General features: G+C 34.4%; 3 protein-coding genes across 8 annotated transcripts in view; 2 read left to right on the forward strand and 1 right to left on the reverse strand.

Annotated features, from left to right (window-relative positions):
- The window catches only part of LOC116340198, a 62388-nt gene that overhangs the window by 37176 nt on the left and 6600 nt on the right, over positions 1-18612 (reverse strand). For 4 of the 5 annotated variants that reach the window (XM_031766544.1, XM_031766534.1, XM_031766524.1 and 1 more), the window contains 6 exons: positions 11169-11338; positions 9742-9889; positions 7491-7583; positions 6139-6196; positions 1726-1853; positions 1400-1579 (listed from right to left, as the gene is read on the reverse strand). In XM_031766544.1, the coding sequence (XP_031622404.1) occupies positions 1400-1579; positions 1726-1853; positions 6139-6196; positions 7491-7583; positions 9742-9889; positions 11169-11203 (642 nt within the window). In that variant the 5' untranslated portion in view covers positions 11204-11338. The remainder of the gene's footprint in view (positions 1-1399; positions 1580-1725; positions 1854-6138; positions 6197-7490; positions 7584-9741; positions 9890-11168; positions 11339-18612) is intronic. The other variant, XM_031766553.1, reaches the window with a different exon arrangement.
- Positions 3064-5386, forward strand: LOC116340227 (beta-1,3-glucan-binding protein-like). Its single transcript, XM_031766597.1, has 5 exons — positions 3064-3507; positions 3635-3771; positions 3882-4045; positions 4211-4605; positions 5084-5386. The coding sequence occupies exons 1-5, from the start codon at positions 3271-3273 to the stop codon at positions 5297-5299; spliced, it is 1149 nt and encodes a 382-aa protein (XP_031622457.1). The 5' UTR covers positions 3064-3270; the 3' UTR covers positions 5300-5386.
- On the forward strand, positions 13586-17305 carry LOC116340218. Of its 2 annotated transcripts, XM_031766574.1 has the most exons (6): positions 13586-13627; positions 13769-15055; positions 15162-15461; positions 15539-16157; positions 16276-16609; positions 16771-17305. In XM_031766574.1, exons 2-5 carry the CDS (start codon positions 13784-13786, stop codon positions 16359-16361), a joined length of 2277 nt encoding a protein of 758 aa, XP_031622434.1. In that variant the 5' UTR covers positions 13586-13627; positions 13769-13783; the 3' UTR covers positions 16362-16609; positions 16771-17305. The 2 variants fall into 2 exon arrangements, with proteins under 2 accessions (XP_031622434.1, XP_031622445.1); XM_031766585.1 differs by lacking the exon at positions 13586-13627 and having other exon boundaries at positions 13733-15055.

Consider the following 18612-nt stretch of genomic DNA (forward strand, 5'->3'; position numbering starts at 1 on the left):
AACACTTCTGCTGGAGCAGATTAAGTAAAGAAAACGAAATACAATTCATAATATGTAAAACACATGTGCTTACGACAATATAAACATCAGAAATGTAGACGGAATGCAAAACAATTAACAATTCAAACTGAGAATATGAAAAAGATAACACGCTTCAACTCAATCTATGAATGTCTATGAAAAATAATTAATTTCTTGATCATTTCACGATGCATATTTGACTTCATTTCATATTTTTTTTTTTTTTTTTTTTTTAAAAAAAAAAAAAAAATTCCATTTATTCAATTTTTTTGTGATAAAATTACAATAACAAGTCTACCAAAAAAAAAAAATGATCAGAAAAATAACGTTTGATTGACAACATCTCAAGCAATACGATCAAAAAATGAGACTGAATTTCTTGGAATTTTTTTTAAACGAAGATTTCCTTCAATTATCTCGACGACGAGAAAAAAATATGAATTATTTGAGAATCGCGAATATTGCTAATTTGAAATGTATAAGATGTACGTATGCATATGAAATGTAAATATGTTTTTAATGCGAACATTTAGAGACAAAAAACTTTGCGAAAACTGTACAGGTGAACGACCCAAATTTTTTTTAGTACCCAAAGGTGCGCGTGTATTTGCGCAACTTAAAATTTATGAAAATATGTCATCTTTCAACAAATCATACAAAAATGATCAAAAGCGTGTTAATGTGCGTAAGAAATGGTCGGTTGAACGATCGTTTAGAAGCGAGAATGAAAAAAAAGAACAGTTGGTTTAGAAAATACAATTCGCACATTATGGTGGTTTTGTTGTTTCTATTTTGTATGTTTGTCTGGGCGGTAAATGTGTGCGATCAGGTGTTTTGCATATTTATGCCAAAAGTCAATTAAAATTTCAGTATTAAATGGTGAATTAATTTATGTAATGGATTGATTACGAGTTTTAAATGGAAAATTGCCAATTTGTTGGCGGCTTTTTTTTCTTAATTGTGTTTAGTAAACGCGTTTGTGACACGTTAAGTGAATGCATAAAATGAGTTAAAGAGTGGATGACAAAATATATTTTTACGTGATTCTCTGCCATGGACGAGTCACACCACAATAAAATATTCAATAAAAACAAGTTGAAGTACGAACACTTGCGTATATGTATTTTTTTTTCTTCAATATTTTGGGCGTGTGTGTGTGAAAGAGAGTAATATCACACTTTTAGCATTGAGAACGTTAAGTGTTGTTAAACTGTATATTGAAATTCATTTTCGGATATCTACTCTGATTGAATTGAATTTCTTCCTCTGTCACGCGAGGCATTGACAAGAAGTAGATGAAGAAAATAAAAGCATAACAGAGAGACAACACTCACAGAAACAAAAAAACAATTCAGTTATATTGAAATCGATCACTCACCTCGCCGTGCATTTGACGTAATTGTTCCTGTAACCGCAAAATGTTCGTTTCGGCTTGGGCGATATCGTTACGATTCGCATTATTTGATGTTTTTAGATTTTCCAAATTCTTTTTCTCTTGGTCCATCATCAGCCGAAGTGTATTTATTCGCGTAAATTCAACTTCGCGTCGTGTACTTGACTGTAAATTAAAAAGAAAAAAAAAAGAACACAGATGTAAAGGTTAATTGAATGACAAAGGCGACAGAGGTAGAATCGAACAAAAACAATTGAAAGAGATCCGGTTCATGAGATGATTGAATTTTTTTATTCAAGAAATGTACTTACATCAACTGGCAATGGTGCTGTGATGGGGGCACGCTGATTTAAAGACGTTGGCGTCCCAACCGATATCGATGATGATCGCTGCATCTTCGTTTGCACACGGCTCACGGTCAGTATAACGGGTGATTTGTCTGCAAATAGAAAGAGACAGAGAAAAAAATGAGCAAAAAATTAACGGAAATTCCATTTTAAATTTCGCGCAATTTAAATAATTTTATTGGAATCATCATCGTTCAATTCATTCAATTATAAATAAAATTCATTGTTGCTTTTCTATCTTTAAATGTTATTGAAGATGAATTGGCAATGATTATGATATATATGTCATCGTTTTTGACATAGGGGATTTTCCCAATTTTATCGTTATGTCGTGAGCTCAAAATTAGCATCGTACACCATAGAAAAAAAAAGTTTGTTTGTGTTTTACATAGTGTTGGAAATAATTGAATGTGGCACGATATAATGTGGTTAATAGCAATATTTAACCCAGAAAAAAATGCAATTGTCTATGTCTGTATGTTTAACCTGGATGGCTTCAACAAAAGATAGCGAATCAATCACATTAAAACGGTTGTTAGATAGTAAAGAAGAAGAAGAAGAAAAAAACGTCCTCAGGCGTATTTAGCTATTCAATTAATGCGCAAATCTAACGAGTATTTACTTAATGACTTGCTCCAGTTTGTTTGTCAATAAATATTTGTGAGAAAGTCATTTGGACGCTGATGGTGTAGTTTCCAAAGTACTAAGTGACAGATATCCGTATCGATCGTCGTATTTTGATTGGAAATGACAACGAAAAGCCCCCATGATGACTTACTCATTGAAACATTGTTTGCACAGTGTTAAAAGCAATATTAGCTGTGATATCGCTATGCGTCTCTTCTTCTTCTCTTTTGGTTGCTTTGCGTTATTCTTCTTTCATTTTTTTTGTTGCTTCCGTGATATGTGGTATTTTCTGTTTTGTTTCGTTCTGTTTTGTGTGAGACCGTTATCACAAATCGAATTGCTGTGCGGATCAGTGGCAGCGGCATTTTACGTCCATTTGAAATTACAAAGACATTAATCACAATCTAATTGGATATGATTATGAGCTCAACTCACACACGAATCAACACCACAAATAGTCTAACGGGCGCGCAAAAACAACGATGAACAAAACAAAAAAAAAAAAAAAATTAAAAACCAGAATCGAATACAAACGATTATACGACAAACTATTTGTCAATGTATGCGCTGTGAACTTCCCATCTTTTTGTTCCTATCACGAATATGTGTACGCTTCGGCAATTTTGTATAAAAATCGCTCATATGGATTTTAATCACATTTCAAACTGAATTTCGATGAGTTTAGTTCTATTCTCAGTGTCTGTGTCTACTCTATCTCACAACCATTTGAAATTGCATTCGATTCCATTTTGGTGCTTTAGTTATTACACACTTTCGATAGCGAATATAAACAAATGCAATATTTGAAATTGATTTCGGAGTGAATCACACAATTATACACACACACACGGAGAAAGTGAGGTAGAACAAGCGCAAAGTAAAATGTGGAATCAATATTTTGCCACCCATTATTTGGTGATAGTTTTAATCAGTGTTATCGACAGTTGTTATTCATATCGTTATGTTAATCCACATGCGTGCAGATATACACCGACAACGGTGAGTGGTACCAAAGCGCCAACCGGACGTATTTGTAAAGGCCAACTTATTTTGGACGAAAAATTTCTTGAATTCGATCGTGATCTTTGGAAACATGAATTGACACTTGGTGGTGGTGGCGTAAGTGTTCCTACATAGTTTTTTTGAGTGCCAATTAAATGTGTTTATTCTATTCATTTTCTGAAGAATGCATGAATGAAAAAATTTACACATTTTTTTGTGTTCCTTTAATTTGTTTGTCGCATAGAATTGGGAATTTCAATGGTATGTAGACGATGCGAAAAATTCATATGTAAAAGATGGACAATTAGTATTATGCCCAACACTGACGTCAAACGAAATTGGCGAAGATGCATTGGAAAGTGCCCTTGTCAAAATCACTCCGTATGTTGATACTTTGATCTTATTATCTGTGTATTTTCTATTGAACTCGTTTTGCTATTTATAAACGTGTGTGTGTGTGTGTTTCGGTGTTTATTTTATTTTTTCATCAGTTGCACCAATGATCAATGGTTTGGCTGTGAGCGTCAAGGAACAAAGACTCACATTATCAATCCCATTCGTAGCGCGCGTCTAAATACGGCCAATTCATTTTCATTCAAATATGGACGAATTGAGGTTATCGCAAAATTACCAACGGGAGATTGGTTATGGCCAGGCAGGTGACATTTTGATCACATATTATTAACGATTTTTTTTTTTGGTTTCCTAATGTGAACGGTTACTTTGTTAGTGTAAACTTTTTATTTTGTATTCAAAATGGATTTTTTTTTCGTTGTTGGTTGACATTTAAAATGTGTTTATACTTTGGTGATGTATATAGCTATTTGGCTTCTGCCAACTGAACGTATTTATGGTGATTGGCCACGATCTGGCGAAATAGATTTAATTGAATCGCGCGGCAATCGCGAATATCGAAATAATGATGGAAAACATATTGGTGTTGAACACTTTGGATCGACACTACATTTTGGACCGAGATGGGATCAGAATGCATATTGGTCATCGTCATTTTCAACTCATTCAACAGCTGGCGATGGATTTAACAACGGTTTTCATCGTTTTCTGATGGAATGGACACCCGAATGCATTACATTCTGTGTCGATGGTCGTTTGATTGGACGTATTCCGGCCGGCGATGGTATGTGGGCTCGTGGTAAATTTGATGGCGAAAGTATTTGGGCCAATGCTACAAAAATGGCACCATTCGATCAAGAAGTGAGTTATTTATTTTTGTTTTTAATTATTTCGATTCATGATCTCTGTTCTCTGATCTCTCAATGATCATTAGATTTTATCGTTATTTTCATGAATTGTGTCGATTTTGGGCCATATGGCAAACATTAATTACACTTTTGAATCATTTTTAATTAGAAAAGTAGAAGTATATTAACAAAAACCATACCGTCGTATTGATATAAAACTCAAGCTTACGTCGGCTTCATTCCATACATAAAAGAAAGAGTCTTGAAACTTAGATCATTTTGACGAACAGACCATTTTGCTATTGCGCATTTTTACTAAAACTCGTTTCATCAATATTGCCATACATCGACATATCTAATCGAATTATGGAAACTGTTTGTATCCTATCTACAGTCGATCAAAAATCAATAGCAGCGCAGTGAGGGGGCGATATATCTTTATTAAATGCAAATGTATTTTTTTAAAACTTTTTTTTTACGTTTTCTTTCAGTTTCACATAATTTTGAATTTGGCTGTTGGCGGCACAAACGGATATTTCCCGGATGAGGGAAATGCAAGCAAAAAACCATGGATAAATTCGTCACCGCAAGCGGCTACCGATTTTTGGCGAGGTCGAAATCAGTGGTTGCCCGGATGGAATCTCGATAAAAATAATGCAAGCGACGCATCGCTAATTGTTGATTCGATTCGTGTGTGGGCAATTTAAGACACACATTTTTTTTATTCTCATTTAATTTAAGAATATATTATCGAAAATGTGAATATAACTATGAAGATCAAGTGCAAAGTCAAATTGATACAGTTATTTCATTTGTTTATCGTTGTGTTTTTGCTCTTTCCCGTTATAAATATATGAATCATGCTATATAATTGCAGTGAGAAAAAAAAACGATGGCAAGAATTTCGACTGAATTTAGATTTAATCTTGTTAGTGATTAATCAACACGTGTCAATTGTAAGACAAACATCACATCCCTTTATTGTGCTTGTTTCTCATTATCTCCATTCGCTGTGCAACTGCACAAATAATGATTGCAATTTTGCCTCAAAATGTAAATGATCGACACTGGTTTCGGTGATATTTTTTTCTCACAATCGAATGGTTGAAGAAAAAAATGTACACATTTGGAGAGAAATCAAATCAACGCCAGAGAAATTGCAAAATTGAGATTTCGCAAATACCGTGGAAATTTGTGTATAAAAAAAACACACACGTCTAATTAATTCAATGCGATGTAGTGTGCACTTGATTCTGTAAATATTGTGCGCTCGTACATCAAACGGAAAAGTATATATATATACACTTTGAGATTATATTTACGTAATTGTTGATTTATATAGGAACTCTCAGTGATATTAAGTCTAGAGAGAGTGTGCTTGACGTTGATTTCGTGTTGAAGCATAGCATATTTCATCAGCTCAGAATTCATAGTTTGTGTGCAGAAGCGCAGAAAGCAACGGAATAAAAAAAGATGGTTGAGTGTTTGTTGAATGAATGAATTGAACTAAAGTGAAAATCAAATATGTTTATTCTTTGTTTCTTACCTTTAATTAAATGCACGACTTTTGTATGATTCAAAGTTTTGGCCTCTTCACCGTTCACCTGAAATGCGAAAATAGACAAGAAAAAATACACAAATCAAAACCGGAAACATAAGTGTGAATATAATTAAAATAAAAATAAGCTCTTCACACCGATTGGAGCGTGTTAGATCAACAACAACAATCGAAAGAAGAAAATAAAACAAACCAAAAAGTTTATAATTCTTTTTGATGAGCTTTATTTGCAAGCGTTAAACACATGTAAGCATCTAAATAATGTGTGTACAATGTTTAACATTGCCACTCTAAAAAAAAATGTCTGGTATAAAACCAAATACTTCTAATGCTGAGGACGAAAGATCGATCGCAAAGACAAAAAAAAAACTATTTCCGGCCACAACGAAAGCCGTTCTCAGTTTAGATATTGCAATTTAAAAAAAACCCGTGCACTCACAATAAATTACTCAAAATTCAAAATAAAAGTAGAAATTTCGCAAAATAAATTGACGTACATTACAGCAATATAATTAATATTAAACCATCTAACTAAATGAAACGTCTTCTATTTTAACCATGCATACAAATTGACCAACGTTTTTTTCTTACACTGTTGAACTAGATATTCAAATCACACATTGTTCGCAACGACTTTATGTTTTTGTTTTTTATGATAATGCAAAATAATCAATACGCACGTAGAACAAATTGTAAAAGAACATTCAACCGCAATTTTCTTAAACCAACTAGTACACGCAAACGCTAAATTGGCACAGTTTTTCTTCCCACTTAAAATCTAAACTGAATTGTATTTTGTACTTCATTCTTGAAGTGTGCTGTTCTGGTGCTGCGCGAATCATAAAAAAAAAAAGAAATTGTATTTGAGCATGTACTCGCACGCACGCTTGTTTACTCCTGCCCGGAGCAATGTTTCTACCGCGGTTTGATGGAAGATAATTACTATCTGTTTGTGGATTGATAAATTGATTAATTTATTCGCGCAATTCACATAATTGCCAACGTTTCAATTCACACAATTCGACGAAATGCGACGGCGCACAATTCGCCTGTTTAACGGATTGGCCGCGCCACAAGAAATTGTTTCATGGTTCACGTTCTGTGTGCATACATGCAATATTATTTTATTATTTTCTTGTCCTCGGCAACGTCTTTGCGTTGGACAATCGGTTTGTCTTCATGCCGTGTATTGATTCGGGTTGCTTGCATTGTTGTGGTGGCAAACAAACAAACGTGCGTCAACGGACATACATTTGTGAGACAACAGTGTCAATGCGGTGAATTGTGCAATTCAATAAAACAAACCGTATAGCGGTTACATTTTGTGTGATTTCGCCTACCTTGACAATCATATCACCTTCCATTAAACCAGCCATGTGAGCCGCACCTCCTGTCTTGACGCTTTCGACAAAGACAGGTTTATCACCCGATACCTAATAAATAATATAAAATAAATGTAATCAATTCAAAAGAATAAACAAAACGAAAGGAAGAAACGACAAAAGTGAACAAATGTATGAGTAATTTTAAGGAGCAATCACAAAGAAGCACATTTTATGTCGTTAGGTCGAATCAATTCAAGTCAATTGGAATTTCTGCGAAAAGAAATAACATAAAAAAAATTCGCCTTTGTTTAGACAATATCACATTGACACAATCAATCAATCGATTCGAGATGTGTGTATATGCAAAATATACACTGCTGATTCTTCTGGCATTCATATTGAGAACATCAAAACGTGCACACACACGCGCGCGCTTATGTGTGTATGAGGTCTTATGCTGTGCAAACAATCTCACAATATCACGCCATTGATATTGTCATAGTATATACAAATTTGGATATGTCGTTTACGTATGGTTGTTGCCAGCCTGCTTTTCTTTTGTCGAACCATTTTCTTTTTAATTCGATTCCTTTCAATGAAATTGACCCGTACAGGTCAAGAGAGTTTATGTGCATTGCACATATACACATATTGTGAACAGATTATGTTGTGTAATTTAAGGCTTGCGATCAATAAATTAATGCTACAATAAAGATTATGTTTTGTTATTTAGCTCTTCACTGCAGCCAGTAATTAAAAATGAAACCGCGTAGAAGCATGATCATATGCCATGCAATATATGTATGCACACAAACACGAACACACACAAAATTCTCAAAGATGTGAAATAAAAATGCCGAGGGAGCGAAGAAATTAATACATATTTCGAAAAGACTAATCGCATTTGTTGAACGAGAATATTTGTTTGTCGCACATTCATGTGAAATATGCAGTGTAATAAAATGCGTAATATGGTGCAGAAGAGTGCGTGCGACTCTTGTTTTGTGTGAGAAAGAGAGAGAGAGAGAGAGAGAATGTGGAAAAAATGCGGGAAGTTCAATGCTCGGCAAATCAATCTTTCGTTTCGGGAGGGGGAGGGGACACATGAGCGCGTTTCTCTGTCTTTAAACCGTTTGTCATTGTTATTTTGTAGCGTTTTGCCTTTCTTCTGCATACTGAGTCATTGACGCATGTTTCTCATACACTCTTTTAACTTCAGTGTCGTTCGTATATCGAATTATTGAGAAAGAAAGAAGAATTAAAAAAAATGAAATTTGAACAGAGTGAAAGAAAAACATACCACCACTGGAATCTAATATTATTTATTGTTATGCGTTAAGTTGCACTCACTTAGCGACTTATCAAATTTTCAACATTGAAGCGAAAAATGGAGAAAAAAAAGTGAAAACAATTAAAACGCAGTTTCGCTTTTATGGTCAAACCGATTTACAAAATGTGGTTAATATGTGACTACTTTATCAATAGCATTCCGAAACGTAAACGCACTTTTGTTTTGTTATCTTTGTATCTTACACTATGAACAATTCAATAATGCAATTGAACGATGTCAAAAATGGATTTTTGTGTTTCGACTGCTACATAAAAATACAGACGAACAACCAGAACTTCTTTCTTTTTCTGATGAAAGCAGCAATGTGACTTGAGTAAGATTTTAAATATGTAAAAAGACTTCAATGCAAATAAACCGTTTTAAGCTGCGTCTAATTGGCTTTTGTTTGGGTGAATCGATTTTATGTCGAAAGTGCCATCGACAAACCAACCAATCACAATTTATTGGAATATGTTCTTTTTCGTATTCATCATTGGTTTACATATGACTAATGGAGTGGTTTGACGTCATTTGTACCGTTTTAATCGACAGAGATAGCGAGAGTTGGTTATTTTTCACGTTACGACCGAAAGATAGAAAAAGATGCGATCAAAAATATTTCTCGATTTTTTGATATTCGCTTGATTGATTGTGCAGATAGTCTATAAGCTTACAATTGCAACATACAGAATGCAGTGTATATAAACATTTCGTGATGGCATTCCATTCCAACGACGAACGACAGAAAAAAAAAAACAAAAAAAATTTGCTGAACGTCATAATTCGTTGTTTTTTTGCATTCTTTGTGTTGTTCAACAAAAAAAAAGACACAGAGAACCGAATGGAGAAAAAAAATATATAAACAGAAAATGTTTAACGAAATAAAATGAAACAAATAATAATTAAAATAATGAAAAAAGAAAGCAAATACACTACCTTCATGCCATAGCCAGAAGCATCCTTTTGAATGGTTATGGTTAATTCGATTTTATCATTTTTATTGCGTTCAACTCCTACCGGCGACATTAGTGTTTGTGGACGTCTATGACTAGCACCATTTAAATAAGTTCCGCCGCCTTGAGATCTGTTGATGCGATTGTTGATTTTGAAGAGTTATCGGAAACGATGAATTGGAATTGGTTGAAATGTGCAATTCATTCACTTGTGTGTGTAATAATTTTTCAGATGTTTGTTTGTTTGGCAAGAATAAAAATTTGAAAAAATGTTTCAACAAAATGTGTGCACGGAATTTCCCATTCCGAAACAAAAAAAAAAGAAACGCACACACACACATACATACATGTGCCATAGGCCATATTATTGACTGTTAATTTCAGTTGTTCGATAAATTCCATCCAGCCTTTTAAGTTTTTGTTTTGTTATTTTGTGTATGTGTGTGTGTGCGTTTTCCGTTTCTTTTTCTATTGAGCGATTAGATATTGCCTAATTTCATTCATTTAAGGAATGTTGTTATTTTTGTTCCTCATATTTCCAAATTACTTCAATGATAAAACACATTTGACAGACACTAAACAGAACACATTCATAAATACTTTCATCTTTCGGTTGAATTTCGATATCATATCCAGCATTGAAGATCACTCATTTTTCGTTCAAATTATTCTTCTTCAGACTTGACAGCATCGAAATTCCAAACAAAATTCCTTTCATTGTGTGTGTTTTTTTTTTTGTTCTCTTTCCTGCTAAACTAGTAATTCATTCATGATAATGAAATGGAAAGTTGATTCTAAACATTGTATCTGGGTACAGTTGTTATCCTCAATTTAAACAAGCAAATTATAATTCATTTGATAAATTTAATGACTAACATTTTGAATTAATATTTTAACAAAGAAATCAAGTTCATGTCATAAATTGACCCACATTTAATCGAATGAAAAAAAGAGCATGCATTCAATGAATATAATTACGAGCAACTATCAATTTCATATACACGAAATTTTTCAATACATCAAATTGGCTATCTATTTATTCAATCGCACACACCGTCCGATCTTTACCATGCAAACGGCAATTTGTTATTGGCAGTTACTTCTTTTTGATTAAATTTACAGCAACTTATTATAATTCAAATAAAACGAGAAACTTGTCAAACGTCAATATATAAATTTGGGCGAAAGGAAATAAAATATAATTGTAAAAAATGCCCGAGCAAACGTTTCTTGATTTATGAACTTTTGATTCGTATAAATATGATTTTTGTGCATCAAACAAAATTTTAGTTACAAAATACACACACGCACACAAATTTACACACATTAAATCGTCAAATCAATAATATTGAATGCAAATAAGATGCGTAAAATTTATCAAGAGAAAAAAAAATAATGTGTACAACTCACCTCTCCGGCAGTCCCGGCTGTGACGTGCTATCCATAAATTCTTAATAGTCGTGTTTTGTGTGTGCATACACTGATCGCACACAAAATACCTATCCAATCAATTGCTGCTTTATCTCTCTTGATCGTGCTTCTTAGTTTTTTTTTTATTATTTTAAATTTTTGTTTGTTTGCTAAATATGAAGGAGACAAAACACAAATTTATTAAAATCGTGAAAAAGTTTTTTAAAAAAAGTAGATAAGAGAGTGTGTGAGCGAGAGAGCGAATGGCGAGCGAACAAATAAAGCGTAAAATGATGTAATATTTAATTAGAGTTCCACATGCATAAAGAGACACATGGGCTTGTATATGCCTGTCAAAGTCGCAACTCGTTTGAACACCACACACACACACATTTCATAAACCATCAACTATTAGGCATTAGCATTTTTTCTGCTCATTTGATTTTTGTTTTATAAAACATTTTTTTATGATTCATAAAAAAAAAGCAACAAAGTCCGATATAATATTAATATAGGATACGCAGTGTGCCCGTACAAAACGAAGAGAGAGGGAGAGAGAACAGCTTGACTTGTTCAATTTGATATAGGAATGTGATATTGTTTTGATAGCGCTGGACGCCACCAGGAATGATGCATTGTCGCCTATATTGCATATCAAACCTGACCGAATGCATTCTTAATTCCATCCGGGTCGGAGGAGAAAAAAAAACTGTGTTAAACATTTCAATTGTGTATGTGCGGTGTTGCGAATGCGTTAAATGTTCCATCAAATCCAATGTTTGTCATTGAAACCAATGTGGTCATCATGTAAATTTTTTTTTCGTCAAAATTAAAAACACAATAGCTATTGTATTTTTTGTTAATTTTTATTATTGTCACACACAACCGAAAAATGTTGGCAGAAAAAGCGATTTTTGTTTGTGATTTCAGCACAATAAGGTAAATAAATTGAGGCTTGTTTCGTGTGTGGTTATATGGCCATTAAGATATGACTTCATTCGATTAGCATTTAATGCACATATGTTTTCAGGTTTTTTTTCTTCTTTTCGTGAACGACAGCCGGATTGACATCGCACAACGCAAATCACACATTAAAATCTCGCTCGTCTCTCTCTCTCTCGCTCGATCTCCTTTTCTCACTCTTGTGGTTGGTGCATGATTGCCAATTAAATTGTTGCACGATTAAAATAATAAAATCGAGAAAACACAAGCAAACATTAAATTTATTTCAGACACCGATTTTTAGCGCAAAAATCAATATTTGGTTTGTATCATACATATTATTTCAGTGCCTGCGACAGGATCACAACGAATGGATGTGATCTAATGCGCCGCACTAGGATTGACCTATTTTTAGATATAATAAGAATGTATACTAGAGTGTTTCCCATATCTATAATTAAAAAAATGGTATGTTTCAATTTAAAGAGGGTCAAATTTCATGCCAATTGATAGCAATCACAAAACATAGAGATTGGTATTACGACTTCCCGAAGCGGGACTGTTGAGTCATGCGTAATTTCGTACACCTCTAGTTATATAAAGTCGTGTAGGCTCCAAATGGGAAATTCAAAATAAACAAACATAAACATAGCGTTGCCGAACTAATGAAATAATAATAAATATTCTGAACAACATCGGAAAATGTACATACATTTTTATTTTTGTTAACGGCCAAATTTCAAAAGTCCATCAATACTGCGATGACATTTCGCAGTTTCAATTTTGTTTATATCAAATGAGCGTTGTGTTTACTGTTTCAAATCAACAAAGTATTGCGTTTTGTATGCTAATATTTTTCTCCTATAATTTCATCATCTCACTCACACACATACATGTGACTACTAGTCACTGACTAGCATCGTCAAAAGGCAAGCAATATGTATCCGTTTGTTTGAATATCAAATACCATTGATTCGATTGTACTAATACATTGCTGACTGTCTCGTTTTTTGACCGTTCGTTGACAGTCAACGTTCCAGTTTCATTTACATCAAACTTGAGACAACTCTTTCGATAGTGTTCAGTTTGTCATCTGAATGTGCAAAAGAACACAACAATTATAATCAATAAATTCCACTACTGTATTTCGAGTCAAGAAAATGTTTTGTTTGCAATAATAATGCATTCTATTGTCATTTTTCCGTTAATTTTGTATTTGGTTCTGCTTTATAAAATGGAGGGCAGAATATTTGCAAAACAATATGGTAATATTTCAACACTTTTCGATCTTTTTGAGTATTTGAACCGTTCGCCATCTGAATTTCGCAACAAGACGAAAATTCAGACATCAGTTATGTCGCTGAGTTCATCAAAGTAAGATCATTTTGAAGTTTGAATTTTTGTGTGCATATTTATCTCTTCTCTATTCCGCAATTAGATTCATTTGAACATTCATTTTATAGTGTTTTTTGTGCCAATTGAATTGAACTGATTGCTGCACTCGGAATTGAGTTAAAGTGAGTTAGACATTTATTTTATTGTGCTCTCAAAGAAAAAAAAAAAAAACAATAGAAAGTCATTGTGTTCAGTAGCATTTTTTTATGTCGTATCGAAAAAATTTATTCTTCATTGCAATTGCATTAAAATTCTATTTTTAGAATTCGATATTGACAATGAGCGGACGAAAAAGAAAAGGAGTTGGTGCTATATGTGGATCGAGACCGAAAAGACGTAAAGTGGGCAAACTTCCAGAAGAAAGTGGATTGTTAGCCATAAAGGTATCCGCCGCAACGGCAGTCAAAGAGGAATATCACGATATTGTGCTGCCATGGATTGCGAAGAAGAGTATCGAGTGTACAAAAATCTGTGAGCTGGCGTCGCTTTTGTTTTTACACAAAGTGAAACTTGCCAATGAAGAGGCCATTTTGACGAACAACTGGAAATTTTTTGATGAAGGTGATGGTATCCACATAATTGAAGGATGCTTCTTTGCTGTGTTGCGCAAATATAAAGAAGAGAACGACATGGTGCCTGAATTTCGAGACATAGTCGAGGCATTGGACGGAGACAATCGGTTCGCATGGCCCAATAATGATTATTTTGGGAATCTTATGAGATATTTATTCCAACAACATGCACGAAATGCCATAACCAACCTCACCACACACGATGACAAACGACTTCGTGAGTACCTGAGATTGTTGGTGTGGGAACACAACGTCGACAATCTGGATCCAAACGACGTATTTGATGAACATGATGTCAACAATGCAGTGAAGTGGGCCATTGAAAGATACGATTCAACCAGAGGTGATGCGATTAGATTGGACAAACGGAATCGGTTGCTCACTTGTGTGCGAAATATTGGCGGACCAAAAGACGACAACATCGCAAAAGATACAAAAGAGAATTGGTTCGCGACGTTGCCAATGTGGCTTCATATGCAAAAAAAGATCGATGATTATCACAATTGGGTACAAAACAACCTCGAAAATATTCCGGCTGACATTGAGCTTCCCATAATCAAAAATCTTTCAGTATTACCAATTTGCACACATTTGCGAAAGAATATTAAAATTGATGCCGATATATTGTATCGAATGATGTGTGAAACCAAAATCATCCCGTTAGATGAGTATGGACGCCAAGTTGATGGTACACATGTCTGTGAAAACAAGGTTCATTATTTCAATGAGATTTTCGACATGAACAAAATCAATGGAATATTGAACGCGAACAAAGAATTTCATTATCATGTTGTAACCGATGGTGTGTCAGCATCGATTTTATACGACGTATCGCGAAATACATTGGAACAGTTGGTGAGTGATGAACTCATAAAAAAGCGTTACGAAGATGGCGTTTACATCTACGAATTGGGAATCGATCCGGGCATGAAAACGTGGAACGCGACCGTTAGACGGCATATCGACTCCGGCAAAGAGGTATGTGTTTGTGATTTCTCAGTATGCATTTCATTTCATCGTGTGATTTATTCCATTCATTTTCTCTCTCTCTCTCTCTCTCTCTCTCTCACACACACACACACAGATGAATTTCAAGACCAGCAGTAAGAAATATCATTACCTGACGAAGCAAGGAGTACGAAACCGAAAAGCGAAGCGGTGGACACGTGGGTTTGTCGCCTTTGAACAAAACGATCGAAATGACCGAACCCGTTATCCGCAAATGCCGAGTCCAAAAGGAGAAAATTGGAGAGACTATATAAGTCATCGCTTGAGGATTATGAAGAAAGCCATTGACGTGTATACGAGCGAAAGATACACCCGTCTACGATTTGATAAATATATCGAATCGAATCGAGTATGTGACAAGATTGCTGCAATGCTGGTAAGAACAAAACATAGATCATTTGTTGAATATATTTGATTTGTTAATAAGAAAAATATATTCTTGTGTCCAAATAGACAAATGGTAAGCCTTGCATAATTTTCTTGGGAGCGGCGAATATCTCACCCAACTCGCCGATAAAGATTAAAAAGAACATTCGCTGCCCTGGTAACCGGAAGCTGATTAAAAGTTTTAAGAAAATGCTGGGCAACGTGGTGAAAATGGTGAATGAGTTCCGAACGTCTCGACTGTGTGCACGCTGCTTCGAGCCATTTCCTTTGGAAACATTGGGTCATCGTTTCAAAGTGTGCGAATGGTGTGTGCCAGATAACAACGACTGGCCAGAAGGATTGAAACTACCCGAAAAAATCGTGACGATGAAGAGCAAACGAATGCTGCTATCGGAACGACAAGAATTGCGCGATGCAATGGTTGCGAATCCAAATCAAGCTGTTGGTTTTGTGTCAAAGGTCATTTGTTACCGAAAAAACTGGCGACAAAACGCGGCATACGATGCGGTTAACAACGTTGCTCAGCTACCAGGCATTATTCGCGACGAAAATGTCATCGATTTTACAGAGGATTACATGCTACTTGATGATGACTTTTATGTCGCCGAAGAGGAAGACTATTTGGCCGTCCTGAACACTATTTGGCACCGGGACATTGCAGCTGCAAAGCTGATAATGTACAAAGGTAATTTATTCATTGAATTAAAATTGGATTCCGAATGAGAAAGTGATTGAAATTGAAGCATATAATACTATTTTGTTTTAATTAACAAATTTATGTGTGTTTTCTCTTTGTTGTCAAGGCCATTGTGGACTTTTCGGATTTGAGCTGCATCGTAACTTCACCGTTGAACGCCTCGTCTATCCAAGATGGATTCGAATCCACTAACGAGATAGAATTAAGATCGATGAATTTAAAATTTGAAACTAATTAATGTAATAGGATATTATATGTAGCTGGGTCGATTTAGTGACCCAGGTTCTATCGATAGAATTTAGAGGAAAGAATATGTATAGGTTGTTCTCTATCTATTCTATTTGATGTTCATAGAATAGGTATTGAATTTCTATGCCAATATTTTAGTCCTTCGATAATAGTTCATGGATAGATAGAGTACATTCGGGAAGAGTTTTCATGTAAGTATTTATTCACCGCATGGCAATTGGCATTGACTTGACCATAGTTTTTTGTTTGCTTCGGGAAGTCGTAATGCCAATCTCTATGTTTTGTGATTGCTATCAATTGGCATGAAATTTGACCCTCTTTAAATTGAGAACTACCATTTTTTCATTTGCAGATATGAAAAACACCCTAATGTATACATAATCGAATGCCAACAGAAAAAAAAGAGAACTTAAATCAACAGTTCAATTTTTATGGTTGTGAGATGCTTTGATTGTGGCGGTGATAATTTTGAAATATTATGTCACATTTTCACTTTTTACGAGTTTTACTTTGTGCTCATTTTTGTGCGATCGATATGTTCGATAAGTACAAAGTGAACAGAAAATAAGCCACGTTTTTTGCGCAACTACTTCAATCACAACATTTCATACTCTTTTTTTTGGCAAAGAAAATCAACATTCAGCATACAAATGAACATTCAAAATGTCTATGGGCATATGCCGATCGTCAATATCGCCAATCTACTACCGATGTTCATCATGGCTTTAATTAAACAGTGATTGCTTTCATTTTATCTCAATTAAAACAAGTTTTGTACTGGATTTTAATGAAACAGGGCGAGTAAATGAGCTCGTTCGATAAGTCAAAAGGTTTAACAAATCATTAAATCCATTAGGTGATCTGTATGATCGTTTAATTATTATTTATTGGTAAATGTATTTTAATGTACTTTTTTTTCGCGTTAATTAATAAATATTTATTGTGTCGAATCGTCGGTGTCGAATGGTGATGATGAAAATTTAATTTATTATTATATGCGTACAATTAAAATATGATCGACTTCATTGTCGGCACAATTTTTCATCTACTTGGTCTCTTTCTTCTTTAATTTAATGAATTACGGTTCGCAATTAGTAAAAGGGGGAAAAAGTGAGCTGTTGTTATATTCCCTTCATTACATCGCCAGCACAGTTTGTTCGATTTTGCTGTTTGTGCAAAGTATAAAGTGAGTTCGATTAAGTGCTTACATTTTGCGGAAGTGCGAAGAGAGATATCGCGCATGGCGCGACCAATTCTTTGAAAAGAATCGAGCTTACTTCGTTTAATGAGCATATCAACGAACATTGTTCTCGGTTCGTCGTCATCGGATGTTTTATGTTGTGTAATATGACCGCATTTTCTTCTTCTTTTTTTTTCAAAGCAAGTACAAATTGCTGTATCGCCTCAACACCATAAAATGTTTAATTGCTACGGTTTGAAATGCATAGAAAAAGGCGCGCACACATATGGACAGCGAAAAAGATCAACCAATATCAGGCAAATTGGATAATTATTTGAACCGATTGGCCTCTTTTCACTTACGGAATTTGCACCACTGTGCTTTGTCAACATTTTTCTTCGCCGTTTTTCAAATTGAAATTGTTCAAAGCGCCAGCCGTTCGTTTATGAGTTGTTCGCATTTTTCTTCTCATTTGAATTTATTATGTGATAAGTGGTTACATTTCGTGTTAGACGCATTCCATTACACAAACCATGGTCTGTGATATGTGCCACGCAATGCAAATTCTTACATAGGCCAATATACGAAACCAATAAACGAACGACAACACCAAACCAGAAGAGAGAAGAAAAAAAAACCGTAAAAGTCAACATAAATTTTGTATAAACATAAAACTAAACCGAACGGAAAACACAACACACAAAAAAAAATCGCAACAATTCACAAACGAAACGAAACAACAACAAAAAAAATTGTCATAACTCATGCATGATACATCGGGAAACAAAAAGGTCGGGCATTTTGATATACATGTACTGAACAACTGACGACAATTTTCGGTCACGTTTCTTTTCACATACACACTCATTTCCAGTCGATGTTTTTTTATTTTAAATTTTATTAGAAAGAAATTTAGAAAATGTATCGCGAAAAAAAAGTAATAAGAGCCCCGTTTCAATTTTTGTTGCTTAGCTTGGTGTCTCTGTGTGTGTCTTTTGTTATTAGTGTGCTGTT

The sequence above is a fragment of the Contarinia nasturtii genome, unplaced genomic scaffold (assembly GCF_009176525.2).
Source record: "Contarinia nasturtii isolate CC-2019 unplaced genomic scaffold, AAFC_CNas_1.1 Cnas_scaffold_129, whole genome shotgun sequence".
Classification (NCBI taxonomy): Eukaryota; Metazoa; Arthropoda; class Insecta; order Diptera; family Cecidomyiidae; genus Contarinia; species Contarinia nasturtii.

Bases quoted from the DNA above. Each gene is read 5' to 3' on its own strand.
- LOC116340227 (XM_031766597.1), top strand. From the start codon at position 3,271: ATGTGGAATCAATATTTTGCCACCCATTATTTGGTGATAGTTTTAATC. The intron at 3,508-3,634 runs GTAAGTGTTCCT...TTTGTCGCATAG, and splicing joins TGACACTTGGTGGTGGTGGC to AATTGGGAATTTCAATGGTA. The intron at 4,606-5,083 runs GTGAGTTATTTA...GTTTTCTTTCAG, and splicing joins TGGCACCATTCGATCAAGAA to TTTCACATAATTTTGAATTT.
- LOC116340218 (XM_031766574.1), top strand. From the start codon at position 13,784: ATGAGCGGACGAAAAAGAAAAGGAGTTGGTGCTATATGTGGATCGAGA. The intron at 15,056-15,161 runs GTATGTGTTTGT...ACACACACACAG, and splicing joins ATATCGACTCCGGCAAAGAG to ATGAATTTCAAGACCAGCAG. The intron at 16,158-16,275 runs GTAATTTATTCA...TTTGTTGTCAAG, and splicing joins AAAGCTGATAATGTACAAAG to GCCATTGTGGACTTTTCGGA.